This window comes from Pezoporus wallicus, unplaced genomic scaffold (genome assembly GCF_028554395.1).
Source record: "Pezoporus wallicus isolate ANWC-B61680 ecotype Strahan unplaced genomic scaffold, APGP_CSIRO_Pwel_v1 contig_7684, whole genome shotgun sequence".
Taxonomy (NCBI): Eukaryota; Metazoa; Chordata; class Aves; order Psittaciformes; family Psittacidae; genus Pezoporus; species Pezoporus wallicus.
Window position 1 is genome coordinate 361027 of NW_026642638.1, and position 15836 is coordinate 376862.

Sequence of the window (15836 nt, forward strand, 5' to 3'; positions counted from 1 at the left end):
ACAACTACAGAACTGCTGACACAGGCACATCATGGGAAATCATATGTGAATGAATGGACAAAGGAATGCATTTCTCACCTTGGGAAGCTAAAGCATGTCACAAAAAAAAAAGTCATCATGTGGCATAGAAAAAGCTTTAACTCCTTTCTAACTTACAGCTGTGATTTTGGTGTTAAGCCAATGTTTTCCAACTTCATTTGAAAATCTTCTGCATGACGTTACCTTTGAAACTGCTTGTATGACCATATCTGTTCTCACCATCAAGGAGGAATGTCTACTAGTGTAGTGCACCTCAGAATTATGTCCGTCTTCCATGGTTGCATCCCCCACTTTGGTTTATACTTAATCTATGAAAAGTCTTATCTACTTCTTGCTGGTGCAGCTCATAAGTAGCAGTTTCTGTTATTAGCTTCTACGTGACAGATTTTGTAATATAAGATTTTGTAATATTTAAACTGTTTTCATTACACTGGGTACCAAAGTAACCCAGCTCTAAAAAGACATTCTGATCACCCCCTGTACCAAGACTGCCACTCTTCACTATTTCAACAAGTTTCAAGAGTGCAGCCACATTCAGATCACATTGGGTCACTAATGGGTACATTAACTAAATTACTCTATGATTCTATGATTCCAAAGCCAGTTCCTGGATCCCTGACTAGCCTCGGCTGTAAACTTGCCTTTTGCCACCTTCTTACCTACCTTCAGTCCATGTTCTCACTCCTGCCTTCTCCAATAGAACTAATAATTTCCCATGCAGTACCATGTCAAATACTTCAATAAAACCTGAGATACTGTGCAGCCCCCATTTTAGATTTGAGGCACACATTACTGAATTTCTCTGGGACCAGATTCTTGTACCCTTGTCACACTGAACAGTATCATACTGTACATTACAACCACTGAAGTAGTAAGACGGATTTCAATGTGAGACTTCTGTCATGAATGTAGCCCTTGGAAAAAAAACTCTTGCTATCACATATCTTTCCACATGATAGCACCAAATCAGGTGCACCACAAAGTGCATGACAGTACTGCATGGCAAGAAAAGTTACTGCCTCAAAACTGCCTTTCCCCTAAAGAAGTTCTGTTCAGCAGATATGGCTATGTTACTTCCATGGGATTTCTTGGATACTCATAGAAAGAGAAACTACTGTATGATTTAAGATTATACCACTGGATTATGGAAGCCGATGAGCATTCTGCTGGATTTGACCTCAAATGAATGCAGATGCTATTCAGGCACAAAAAACAGTACATGCAAATGTAACATTTCTGTAACTATTTCATGCATGTCACTTTGATGTTTAATTTCTGCAGACATTTATGAAAACTCTTTATCAGTCAAACATTTGCTGAAAGTGATGCTAAAAGGGCACAAAGATCAGCAAAGAGTATTCATCTGAAATGAAAACATCAACAAGTATTTGTGAAATGATGTCATTATTATTCCCCTGAGAATAATACAAGCTTCAGAAAGGAAAAGCAATTTCAAAGATATTACACATTTTCCCCACAGTAGACTGACTTAGATGCTCCCCATGAGGCCTGATTCTGCCTCTACACCAGTTTGTTTTAAATCCTATGATGTGAATTCCTTAAGCCAACCAAAACCCAGTGAAAGTGTGACCAGAATCAGGCCTGATGTATCTAATTATAACCTGTAAATTAAGCTGTTACTAATCTTGCCTACATTGCATGATTGACAGAACAGTACAGATGAAGCATCCCCCCCCCCCCCTTAGTGCAGTTAATGGTTTCTCAGAACCAGGAAATGGCATTTTAATCCCAGAAATACATACCATTTCTACATCAGAAACAGGTCCAAAACTGGTGACATATATATCTGTTTTGACTTCAGTAACAGGACCTAATGTATGAAAAGGAAGTGAGCAAGAAAATTTGAATTTTGCAGGTCAACAATCCCCATAAAGGATCCTGATGTGTGAACAGTTACTGCTTTGAGGGTTCTGTGGACAAGCAAGAGCAAAATGCAAACACAAGTCATTTCATCTAGTAACAAGCGCTGCTCAATTACCTTTACCACATAAGTAAATCAAAAGCAGAATTTCCATGCAAATCCCCATCCAGAAAACCAATGTTGACTCAACAGATAAGAAAACAGATGCCAAAGAATTAAAAGGCTCACTGAAAACACCACACTAATTAACCACAAGCACCGAATTCAGGAAATCCAGATTCTCAAAGGTATTTATTACTAACATTTGGTCCTACTGGTATTAATGGGACTACAGATATTAGCATGCCATGCACTGGGCAATTCAGTAATGCAGGATCAAGACTGGCACCCATATACTGAGATGTCCTTAACTGCTTTAACATTAACAATATAAATAAAAATTTGATATCTAAGCTTTTTTGGGGGTCTGAACCTAGGTGCATATGCTATTACAAAGCCTGTCATGAAAGAACTGGTAATCTCAGACACTGTTAAAAAGAGTGCTCCGAGCAGTGGCCTTGCACTTTCACAGCTGGATATGGCATGGCAACCATCAGAGAAAACAGATTCATTTTAATGTATCATTTTGTTTACTACAGGACAAAACACCTTGAAATTTCAGATGGACATTCACTCTACAGTCCCCCTTAAACCAAAGAACACATGCACTAACTAATTTCACTAGAATTTAGGTCTGTGCTGAATGTAAAAGGCTAGAAAGCTGCTAATCATTACCAGCTATTATGATAACTCTGCAATCAAAGCATTAGCTAATGGTTTAGTTCAGATAATTAACTCACATCATAAACATATCTGTTTGGGAAAAAAAAACAACCTGTGATATACAAATTCATAACCACAGTTTTGAAACCCCTACAGCTCTCTTCTACAGAGAATAATTGGCTTGAGTCTCCTAATTCAGGCATTATCATAGTATTTGCAGTCTAAAAATGAAAGGATGACTTAAGACTGTTAGCAGCTGTTTCTCTCTAAGAAAGAAAAAACAATATTAAAATAAAATACTGTTGACAGATGTCACCAAATCAAACAGTAAAGGAGAAAAAGAAATAAGCAACTGGAAAACAGGGAACCCATGGTTCTTGCACCTAGAACAAGTGTTAAACTGTGAAAAAAAGGTAAAATAAAGCCATATAAAATTATGTCAGTAAAAAGTTTGCAAGTTTCATAGAGAAGAACAACTATGAATTTTTAAGCTAAATGTCAAAAACCAACTTTGCTGGAAGTTAACAGCTTCACAGAAAGACATTTTTATGAGATAAAATCTGAAAGAAATTCACCCACAAGAGTTGACTGCTCAGTGGTACCTGGAAAGTCAGACAGTTTGGCATGACTGTCTTGAAGAGGCTTTAAGAAGAAACTCCCATGTTCCAGGTAACACCCTTTCATACTGTGCTGTTTGTTTTGCAATGGGTTGCTCTCTAAACATGTCAAACAGAAGCTGTGCTCCTTCTATAAGTAATGAAGTGTTCACTAGGTCAGGGAAATCCATGCGTGTTTAGACCACTCATTCTTCTGATAACATAGTCCAGTGACATCTCCTGAATACAATTATTTCTGGAGAGCAGAATTGCTTCAAGAGATTAGAAAAACTCGTACTAAAGCTGTCAAGATACCAAAAGTGAAGACATTCTTCTGTATCATTAGAAAATAGGCAAGAAAAGCCCAATCATACTTGTACATAGACAGAAAAGATCCAATCATATCTGACCTCCCATAATCACAAGACTGTAATTTATCTAGGGTTGGTTTAAATATATAAATATTAATTTCATCTGAACTTGAAATATTTATGAAATCAAAGTTCTAGAAAAACAAAAAAGTCATTTTCCCATGTAGCTCTAATAAGAAAATGCAGGAATATTGCACTCAGTTCCTGTATCCGTTTCAGAAACTGCTTTGTTAGTTCTAAGAAACTAAATATGAATATTCCTCAAACCTTTAACTGCTTTCCTCTGGCAATACCTTATTTTCTTTAGCTCAGAGAACACTGTGATGTTATAATCATATCAAATTAAGCAATGGGGCAGATTTTTCCCACAGGCATGAGCTGCCTCTCCTCAGGCCTTAATTTCTTTTGTTTTATTAAATGATTACAGCTTCATGAGTAATAAATGTTCAGAGGCTTTTGCAAGTTCATTTTTTTGGAGTTTCTCAGAAAGAAGGGGAGAGCTAAGATCAAGAAGTTAATTTCCAAACCAGCAAGTCAATAACTTAAATCTATCAGCCTGTAGCAGGAGCACAGGACTAAAACTGCGCTTGAGTTCATTCTTCAGTTAACTGCTATTCTGCTCTCAAACCTTTAGTTGTTTGTAGGTCCCATGAGAAAGAAGGAAGCAGGAAATCTCAGACAATAATGAAGCCACAAAATAAGGTGGAAATTAAAGTTTACTTCGGTTGCTTGCCTGACACGATGGCAGTACAGTGACAAAATGTTAAAATCACATTTTAGGCCTCTAGAAAATGGCAGATGAATGAGGATCTGGAAATATTTTGGGCATCGTAACAGTTATCCACCTAGTACTGATATGCAAATCCTCACTTTGCATTCAAAACCTTGGTCAAACAGTAAAATGGTTGGTACAAGCAAGGACAGCAGCAAGGGACAGTGAAGCTGATTATCTCCCTAATTCTTTTTCTTCAACTGCAGCCCAGTTGTGCTCCACATCTTCCACCTGCATTGTCAGTTCACACTGTTAAGGCCAAATCTTGTATTTTCTAGCACATCCCAGTACTTGATGCCAACCCAGGAGTACCTATGGCAACACCAAAACCTATCCCTTATCTTCTTTTTCTAGAAGAAAACATAATTCCAGTTGGTAACAATAGCGGGGGTACAAATAGTGAGTCATGCTTTTTGTTCTTTATCCTTTTTTAACTATTATTAATTGTGGGAATTCCTGTCAATGAGGGGGTGATCTGCAGTCACCTAACCTACTTTTACTGGTGATTTAAGCAGCCCTCCAAAAGGAATGTGTTGCACCACTTAATCAACCCAGGCTCTGCAAGCAGAAGAGCCTACTGGAATCCTTAACACTCTATTACCGGCAATAAAATGCAGTGAGTTTTAAGAAGGCCAATTAACTTTAAATATGACCATTTGGGCTTATCCCTCAATGGATGTTCAGAAAGTACCTATCAACCATAAATCTTCAGGAATGCTGAACAACTATTTATAACATACTGGTGTGTATTTTTATGTCAATGAAATAGGAGGAGAGTCCTACACACTGCAGTGGGAACAGTTAAGTCTGAATCACTGCTTGCAAGATAATACACTTTAAAGAACATCGGGCAGGATTAAAAGCAACCCCTGCAAAAAGCCGGAATAGTTCAGTGTTAGAGATGTTACACGTGGGCTGAAGAAGCGATGCCAGGCCCTAACCCTGTGAGGAGGTACCTAGGACAGCTCTCCAATTGATTTTATGCCAACATATGGGTTGAACTGCGGCACAGCTCCCAGTGAAAGACTTTGGGCTCCATTATCCCTGCGTCTCCATAGGCAACTGTCACTGCAGAAATCTCCACTGTATGTAAACAGTCAAATCCTGCACAGGCTTTCTCTATATTGCAAATTTTGCCATCAGGAGTCACAGAGCCAATCAGGAACATTAGCAAACAAGCCTATACAAAGCTTTCAACACATAAAGTATAAATTAAATGCTAAGTGCAGTTATTTCTGCTATTATGAGATCAGTCCCAGGATACATAAAATACATGAAATTATATTACACCAGTTCTTACAGCTACATCTAAAAAAAAAAAAAAAAAGTATTTACTATAGATTTATTTTTTAAATATAACTACATGTGACAGATTTGGTGTTTCCTTCTTCCAAATTCTTGCTGCCTGGACAGGATCAATCTCTTTTTTCTTTTTCTTCTTTTTTTTTTCATTTTTCTTTTCTTTCACTTAAAAAGCCATCATATGAAGTGTGTTCTCATTTCATTCTATCAGAAAGAACAGCTGAGGACACATACTATATGTAAGAGTTCTGTTAGGAAGTCAGATCAACTAGATAGGGCATTTTTAAAAAAATAATTCAAACATGTGGAATTCAAACATGTGGGCTACATTCTCTACCAAAAGACAAACACAGCAGCACAAAATTGCCTCTGTCTGTACATATGTTCATCCATCATCATGTATGAGCCCTGAAAATAAAAACCATACTTCTAGAAATGAGATTACTGTTCCTTTGCCTGCTCATCATCAATAATCTCTGCTAAGACAGCCAACAAACTTGATACTGGTGCCAGTTTTCATGATGTGGACACCTGTCTACTAAGAATTGAACTAAGAATATCACCAAGTTTTATATAGGTCACTGCACAACAGACAGATGGTAATGACTTCAAGCATTACTAACCTGGGCCAAATTCAAATCAGCCAACTACAGGTATCTAATACCATATCCTGTTAAGCCTGAGTCATCTACTCTCACCAGCTGAGGAAGACTGGACAACTGCCTGAAAAAAAGAAACAATCAGCTTCACTTTACAATGCTCACTTCAAGTCCATTTGTAATCTAAAAAAAAAAACCAAAATAAATGACAATATCTATTATGCTGAGCAATGGAACCTTGAAGGTCCACATGTATTGCTAATAAGAGCATAGAGTCACATAGATATTTTTATTTTCTCTAAAAACAGAAAATTGCCTTTGCTCTCCAAATTTATTCTGTGTTTATTTTCTGACTAAAGTCACTCCTCCTGCAGTGACAGGAAATGAAACTCTTCAGAAATTCTGTTCATCAGCTGAACGTCACACAGCCCAGAAGGGGCAGAGAAGTCCTCTCTTTCCGTTCTTAGGGGAGACGATGGGCAACATATCTAATTCTACCAAGTACTCAGCTGCACTTTCACAAGTACAAGATCATGAGAAAGAATATGAAAAGAGAAAGAAAAGAAGAAGAAAAATGAATTAACACAGTCCTGTTCCTTCTAACTCACAAGCCAGTGTGCGTGGCAATTTCCAAACAGAAAGCCATGGAGCTATCCCATTTCACTACCTGATAGTGAGACTTGCAGCTCATATCAGACTCTAGCTCACACAAATAAACAGAACTCAAGAGAGAGAGCTCCAGCTTTCACCAACTGATGGACAACCACACCACAAGCAGTAACATGCTGTGGGTGATACTGTCTGCTTCTTCAGAGCTGTCAGCAGGTTCTGCAGTCAACCTAAGAGTATTGGGCAGGAGGGCTGTCACACGCCACCTTCTTTTTTTTGGTCTGGCCATACAACTGGCCATTAAAAGCAAGATGCCAGAGATGAATTGTTCTCTAAAAGGCACAAGTCACTGAAATTAGTAGATACATGGCAGCACACGACAATGCTGCCCTCATCAGCTTCAGTCCCTCCATTCCTTCTTACTTCCCTAAGTGCAGGCTGAAGTGTGATGAGTTACTATATCATGAAATTTTCAAAGACACCATTACATTTTTTTCAAACTACAAAGCCATACAGGTTTGAATCACATCTCACAGGCCCTTCTTTATGTCATGAGCTAGCTGCTCATGTAAAGTCTAAAACCATGCAAGTGTTTAAAATGCCAAATCAGACCCAGGCCCTTTTACTTCAAGTAAATAATGCTAATTTTTATAAGTCTCTGGACTTCTACCATCAATTTGACATTAATCAGCAGTAGAACGGTAAAAATTTTCAGAGAAAATCCAGGTTTTTGCAACTTCCCATAGTTTTCCTTTGCGTCACACTCAAAATTTTTAAAGCAGATGAAAACTGGAGCCAAGGTATAACTAGAAATGCTTTTACTTCAAAGTTTTACAGCTGAATCAAAACAGCACTGCAGTAGCACTCTTGAAGTTTTCCAGCAGGTAATGCTTTTAGTTAATTACTGAATCATTTAGGTTGGGAAAAACCTTTTAAGATCATCCAGTCCAATTGTAAACCACTCTAAATCACACTACAAGTGGCTTGTAAACACCCCATTCTTATAAAGTGGTAAACCGACATGCATTATAAATTGCATTCTGAAATCCAGGATAAAGATATAACGGGGTATACAAGTGCAGGAAATGGAACCAACTTTATTTCCACCACACTAATTTTCAAATATCTTACATTATTACTTTATTCATTAGTCCCTAAATTCCTTCCCTCTACTGAAATTCAAAACTCTTATGCCTTTAAAGTCTTCCAGACAGCAGCAAAGTTGGTTGTTTGGGGTTTTATTTTTTCTTTCTTTCCTACAAGAAAATGTCTGTTCTGCTTCATTTCATCAAATTTCTAGGTGAAATCTCTTAGTTTCTTTCTTGCTTCTTTAGATTCCCTCTCCACCTGCCCAAACTTAAGGGGTCTTTAATATTCTTTTTCCTAAACCCTTCTGTATTTGTTTGTTAGACTACCAAAGCTGACAGTGCTTACTGAGTGTCAGCAAGTTCTTAGGTTTTCTTAAGTCCATTTAATAAAGTGAGTTTGTAATGCAAGGTGTCAATCCAAGGACACAGAGAACTCCATTCTTCTATTAACCCTCAATATATGCCATGCTTCTGCATGAAAAGTACTAAGAGAAGCCTCCTCTGAGTTTCAAAACCCTCCTGAGAGGCCATTTCCATATTTGTAAGCATGCTCAGGTGATTTAACTTCTCTTCAGTAACCACCCAAAATTGTGTTAATTCATGATCGCATGGTGAATTTGGATCCAGTTGCAGGAAAACTCCAAAATCTTCTAAAGTCTTCTACTTCACTCTGCATGCAAAAAACCTGCATGAATTATTATTTGTGGAAACTCTGTAAGATGCCAGCAAAATTCAGAATTTGGCTACTTCCCCACGTCTGATTTTAAACATCATTTGTGCCAGAATTGGAAATGTTTTCATTAATTTGAAGTTTAAAATCAGCATCAGTCAGACCTCTATGCAGCCTTTTGTTCTTAAAATAAAACCTTCATTTCACTCCGAGCCACGTGAAAACTAGATGGTGAATCAGCCTCAAGAATAAAACAAAAATAAATATTCTGCTGTTCATCAGAAAGTGATGCAGTTTTAACATTACCAAAACACACTTTACTTCCCACTGCTAAATATTTCCATCCCCTCTGACATTTTTTTTCCTATACTATAAACTAATGGGTGACCCACTTTTAAGATACAAGTCCCATTTGTCATTAAGATTTATCAGGAAAAAAAAAAACAGGGAAAACTTGATTTGGATAGTGCATATTTTAATAAGTAATCCATAGTTATTACTTTGAGTTATGCCAAAAAATCAAATCTGACCAATTGCAGAAATGTCTTTCTTTGGTTGATTTTGGTTTGCTTTCTTTAAAAGTTGTTCTTGACAAATCAGATGAAGGTAACTTTTTGTGGTAAAGAGTTAGGGAGGCAAGCATCATTTCCAAAATAAAGCATTCCCCCCCCCCCCCCATGTTTTGCTTTTAAGTTATAAACTCAAAGATGAGTGGAAGAAGCAAGAAAAAAACAAAATATCAATTTTGTGAGATATTCACGCAGAACTGTTTTTCCCAGACTGAAATCTGATTTATTTTTTTCTTCCTCTACCATTTACTACAATACTCTCATTATGAAACTTCAAGGAGATATAATGAACTTTTCCTCCTTGTTAGCATTTTGCTGAAAGCCTGCAACACTTCTTGGGAAAAAGATCTTCTCTTGCAAAATATCCTGCAAAGAACAACTGTATTAAAATAAAAATTAACATAAACTGTAAATCATATTACATATTTAGTAGTTGTTTAATTTTGGAAATCTGATAATGCTCATAAAGCATCTTTGCTAGATGACTAATTAGTTGGCATTCAACCTAAAATAATGCCAAACATAGCACATCTCTTGTACGCTTGCAGAAGTGTCTGTAACCTCTTCACAGAGACTAAATTGCAAAAGGCTACCAGTTCCCAATGATTCCTCTGGGTGCTAATAAATTTAGCTTCCTTCTCACTTAAAGTGTTAGCTAACTTCTAGAAGGCCTCATTCATTCTATACACTCAAAATAATAAAGAAGGTGATCACCAATGTCAGGTGTTGTCCTTTAACAATCACGATCATGCATGCGAGAACTGTATATGGCATGGGGGAACGTGTTGGCACGCATGACAGTGTAGATGGATCACGTGTATGAAGAAGGTACTTTCAGAGGAGGAAGAAAGTATATAGCAGCATAAACCTACACAAGGATCTCATTCAGTCCTGCATAGGAAGCAGTCTATAAAACTATAAAACACTTCATGCATCGTAAGAAGGGCTGTAGCATTTGTTTAAATCTTAAAAAAACAAACAAACAAAAAAAAAAACCTAAAAAAAAAAACCTTCCCCCCTAACCCACTTTTATTTCTGCATGTTTAATATCTCCATTACAGATTAGAAAATAAACTTTTATTTTGTCTAAATCTTAATGACTTCTAGTTTCAAGACCCTACATAGCAACATCAAACCCAATACAGAACTTCAAGTCTGGCTGCTTCTTCAGCAGCACAAAACTGCATCTTAACAGCCTGGGGCATGAAAGGGGCTCAATCCTCCTCCCCCACCCCCACCCCCCATGCAGAGCACAGCTAAAGGCAAACTCAAGACTCCTCCACTTCTAATACGGCAATTAAGTTTACTACTTCTAAATCAAAGAATCCGAGCAACTGCGGTAAAGATTGGTGTGCTCAAGCACCTTACTTCTGGTTTTCCCTAACTAGTGGTACAGAACCCATCAAAGACCTGACCTTTTAGGCTGATAAAAGTACATTTGTTTCTACTAGGACCCGGCCCGTGGCATTCAGGGGTCAAAACTGCCAAGAACCAGAATTGGGATGTTAGACAGGTCCCCTCCACCTCCATCAAGCCAACGCGCACCGGCTCCAGAGCTTTCCTCCCTCCCCGCCAGCGCGGCAGCTGTAGCCTCCTGAGCCCGGGCTGTGGGCAGCACAGCGGAGCGGGGGCTGAGCCCGGGACCGCCCCTGCTCGGCCCCCACAGCCGGAGCTGCTCAGCCTCCCCCCGCGGCGCCCTCGGGACCAGGAGCTGCCCCGCTGCCGGCCCTTCCCTGCCCGCAGGCTGAGACCCGGGAAGCGGAGAACGGGACTTGGGCGACTGGGGCGACGACACACACGTTTTCGGTCGGCAATGGATCGGTACGAGCGGCGAGTGCTGCACCCCCCGACCCTGCCAGGCGCACCCCCCTTCTCCGCCGGCACCGCACCGCCACCGTACCCCCGAATCCCGGTCGCAGCCGGTTGTCATAGCCATCCAGGAGGCTGTTCAGGATGCTGGTGAAATTTTCCGGCCACAATTTCTCCTCTTTTTTGATCTGCCCTGGCGGCCCGGTGAGACTGCGAGGCAAAGAGGGAGCGGATGAGCGGAGCAGTCGGGACCCCCAGTACCGGCCGCCCCGGCCCCCCCCGCCGCTGCCCGAGGTACTCACCACGTCGCCAGGCACAGGTAGTGCAGGAGGGCGATGGAGAGACCCGAGGACATGGCGATGGCTGGCTCCTTGGCAGAAACCATCTTTGCATGCCATACTTCACGCCTGGGCACATTAAACGCCTTGTCCGGGGCGGGGAAGGGGACGCGGGGGCCCGGTGGGAGTGGGCGGTGGCAGCCCCCGGCGGCCCTACATGCGCGGCGCCCCGGTTGCCAGGCGCCCGGCACGGGCGGAGGAGAGGCGCGTTCCCCCGCTCCGTTAACTCTCTCGGGGCAACAGGCGCCCGTCCCCCCCGCACCCGCCGGCTCCGCTCCGCTCCGCCCCGCCCGCGGCCCAGCGCTCCGCCCCGTGGCGGAGGGCGCCCTTCGGGGCGCAAGACCCGCCCGTCCGGGGGACAGCACCAGGGAGGGGGCGCGATTGGTGCCCCAGCGAGAGGGGTTCGGAGCAGGAGGGTCCCTGTGCTTCGGTGTGAGAGGAGCTGCGGGCAGAGGGAGGGGACAGGGAAAAGAGAGGAGAGTAAGAGGGAGAGGAGAAGGGAGAGGAAAGGGAGAGGGAAAGGGAAAGGGAGAAAAGAGGAAAAGGAGAGGGAAAGAACAGGGAGAAGAGAGGGGAAGAAAAGGAAGGGGGAGGGAGAGGAGAGAAGAGAGAGGAGAGGGAGAGAGAGAGAGAGGGAAAGAAGAAGAGAGAGAGGACAGGGAGAAGAGACGATAGAGGGGAGGGGAGGAGAGGGGAAGGGAGAGAAAAGGAAGAGGAGAGGGAGGGGGGATGAGAGGAGGAGGGAGGGAAGAGGGAAAGGATTTGAAGAGGGGAGAGGGAGCTCCAACTTCAAGGTTAAAACAACGCACCCAAAATGGATGGGAATGAGTAGGTTATCCCAGGTTTCTAAAAGCTAAAATGCCAGAATAAGGGAATGGTTTCACATTATATATCTTCTATTTTTCCTTTTCCCCCAATTTTCATTCCTATAATTAGGAAACAAGATTTGGTGACCCAAATAATTTCCATTATGCAAGGTCCAAGGGAATCTGCAACAGTTAACAGTAGTGTTCCTAGTCTGTCACAGGCTGTTGGGATGGTTGGGTGGAGCAGGGAAGAGAAGGGAAAAGGAGGAGAAGGGGGGGCATGCCACATACTATAGGTATTAGCAGTAAACAACTTATTCTTCTTATTGAGAGTGCTGTAGGTACAGTTGTTTAGGGTTGGAAATTAAATGTGCACATCAGTTTTAATGAGGATGGTGAAGTTCATCGTGCAGGAACACATACAGCCGGTATTGTAATTGACTCCAAGAGTACAGTACTGTCAGTGCTGACACAGAAGGGCTTTATTCATCACTTGCTACAGTATCTTCAAGCATGAAAATGCCTGATTATTTCCAAAACTACTATACACTTGAAATCTTCCTAATTGTACTTCAGAGCTTGTTCCAGCTAGGGTGACCTTTGCTGATTCCTTTGAAAAACAATTAAAGCTGTGCTTGAAATCCATAAACAGCTGATGCTGTTTATCTTTCGAAAACTCTGTCTATGCAGTAAGTTCTGCATCCAATTTTAAAAGCCCTATTAAGGCCTCTGCAGATTACTAGTCTGCTTCCTGAGGTTTTGACAGAATCCTCATCTCTCAGCTGCCTTACTAGAATGATAAATGCTCTGCTAAAACCTTCTGGAGCAGGCAGTCTGTCTACGGACAGCATCCACAGTCCATGCACTATTTGCAAGCCTGCACAACGCAGACAGAAGGACGTCACACCAAGGTCACTTCAGCTTTTGTGATAAGGCTCTGTGAGCAGCCTCTTTAACTCCACACACAGGTGAAAACCGAGACACCACTGCCCTGGCTCCATTAGCAGTCTGATCAGGAGCAAAAGAAGGATGGATCAGCAGCTCTTCAGGAGTCTAATTTACCACATCAGATAAGTTTGCCTGGGTTAATCAGCCACTTTTGATCTTCTATAACATGATGTAATTAGTTTTTCTGGACCAGTCTTCTGCTATAGCATGGACTATGCCAACACAATACTGTCCTCCAGTTCTAAGAACCTCTAGTTCTTCTGTCCCTTTCAAGAAAAAGAGTAATCCCTTGTTGCAGAACATTGAAAATATTTCTAAGTGAGGTTATCTGATCTAGGGATACCTCAGAAAAGTTTTGCTGGCAGAAGTGAAACTCACATAACTAAAGCAAGGGGAATAAATGGCAAGTGAGAACTGGGAAGAATCCTGCTGGCTACTCACAGACACAGAGCAAACTGTGGTTCTACAGAACTGCAGCTTCTGACAGCTGCTGTGGAAGAAGGCCAACAGCACTCTGGCAGAGCCAGGGACACCTTTCAGTGTAGGTTGTTTTGTTACCTTCTGCATATGTATAGATACCTGCACACACTGAAATAGAAAAGTCGGGGGGTGTTCACCAGTAATGATCTCCCCACATGAATGTCCTGTGTGTTATTACTTGAGTCCCTCTCAAATCCATGCCTGGAGTCAGAAGGAACATGGATGTCATAGGCCCATTAGTTCTGCTACGGGTAGAAATCAGATAAACTCAGTTAGCCCCCTTCCAGCAATTTTAGGAACTGAGCTGGTGCTTGAACAATTCCTGGATTCTTTAGAAGAATAATATTATTGATACCTCTTGTCTCTTCAGTGCAGGTACATCAGTAAAGGTAACATCAGGATACCTAAGATGTTTGTGTTGTTTTTTATAAGTAGACATAGTGCCCCTCTGTCACACCCTCCCTGATGTAGGTTGTATTGGTGTAGGGTCCAGGTTCCATCTGTGTGCATTTACTCCCTACAAGTGCTAAAACTGAGTGAGAAACCACTTTTTCTAAATCTAGAAAATGAATTCGAACACTTCGCAAAATTATCAGTGGTTAATATCTCCCTTAGATCCAGCAGTGACTATCAAGAACGCTGTAAGATTAATACCAAAATCAGAGATTATCATCCTGAAAAACTGTGTCATTTGTATATTGCTCAAACTTTTACAAAACTAAGCTTGAAGGAAACATAAACCAGTTCAAAAAAAACAGTTACAGTCCTGAAAGCCAGATATATCACCTCTGACTACTTGTTTATACTTTCTGACATGTGCATTGCTCTGGCTAATTTCAACATTTTTTTGAATTACATCTTAAGATATTCTGCTTCTTTTGTAATGTATTTGTAGCATGGACATATACAGAAACTCCCAGGGTGCTTCTGTGTCACCAGCAGATACATGCTGATTTTAAATATACTGCTTCATTGGCCTTTGATCACTTCAAAGAATTTATGGGTTATAACATATCTCTAAAAGAGCCTGATGACTCTAAGAGGGATTTAGTGGTCATGGGCTGGATTGATAGTCCCTAAAAATGTTTGCTGAATTCAGCAGTTTCTCAGCTTCTCCAGCTTTTACCACCAATTCTTTCAAGATTTCGCTGAAGAAATCTCACCCATTGTGTACTATTGTAAGAAGGGAACTATTTTTGCCCAGCTCCATATGCTCAGAAAACACTTGAATACCTTAAATAGATTTTCTAACTTTTTTTTTTTTTTTTACTGCCCCTATGCTGGTGTATCCTCCTAATGATTTTTGATGAAGCAGACATTCTGGCCATGCCTCAAAAGCAGTTTTATCCAAAGCTATGGATTTTCAAGGATAGCTGGATCTTTTTTATTTATCACAACACACAAAGAAGCACAATTTTTTTTCCATCATTCTTCCCATTTCCGCTTTACCATCAGATTCAGGCAAAAGAAGAAGGAAGTTGGTACTTTTCTTGTGGAAGGCATTATCTAACTTTTCCTTTTTTTTTTTTTGTAAACTGTAGTGTTCACCACCATTACAGTTTATATGGGTAAATTACATGTTACATCCTTTTCTCCAGCACATTTCATTATTCAGCTGATTTTCAACCAAGTTACTACTAGCACCAAATTCGTGAAGTCAGACAAGCTCATACGGAAAAGACTGGGAAAATCTTTAATGCCCAACTACATATTGCATAGTTAAAAGCCTCTAACACTTAGAAAAGAGGAGATAAAACTGGGGTCACTGCCAAGCATCTAATAATGTTTCTTTATGTGACTAGCTAAGTCATTGATTTCTTGGACTCTTTACGATTTTTGCCCATATGAACAGAATTTCTTGGAGTCCTGATCAGATGGCTTGTCTTCACATACATCCTTTTTAAAGGTCAGGGGTTGAATATTCATTCTTTGGAAAATGTATACCTCAATCCTATTTTGGGTAGATGACCAAGAAAATATATTAATACCTTTTTTGAACAGCTAAATAGAAGGTCTTTCACTCCCTTCCTTGCAGCCCCTCAAGGGTGCAAGGGGTCTTTTGTGCCCTTCCTGCATCCACACACAATAAAGAATAGTGGGAACCTATTAAAAACACACCGCACCTGCCATTGGCTTTATCAAAACTTTGATCTGGAGCTCAGAAGAAGCCTAAACTTCTGAAGAGGTTTGCATCAG

The 15836-nt window shown here is 40.7% G+C and overlaps 1 protein-coding gene across 4 annotated transcripts in view; it reads right to left on the reverse strand.

Moving 5' to 3' along the window:
* The window catches only part of GABRA4 (gamma-aminobutyric acid type A receptor subunit alpha4), a 39341-nt gene extending 27636 nt beyond the window's left edge, over positions 1–11705 (reverse strand). For 3 of the 4 annotated variants that reach the window (XM_057431079.1, XM_057431081.1, XM_057431082.1), the window contains exons 1-3: positions 11371–11705; positions 11160–11278; positions 1803–1870 (exon numbers count right to left, since the gene is read on the reverse strand). In XM_057431079.1, the coding sequence (XP_057287062.1) occupies positions 1803–1870; positions 11160–11278; positions 11371–11453 (270 nt within the window). In that variant the 5' untranslated portion in view covers positions 11454–11705. Of the gene's footprint in view, positions 1–1802; positions 1871–6347; positions 6448–11159; positions 11279–11370 lie in introns of those variants that run through there. The other variant, XM_057431080.1, reaches the window with a different exon arrangement.
* Between the last annotated feature and the right edge of the window lie 4131 nt (positions 11706–15836).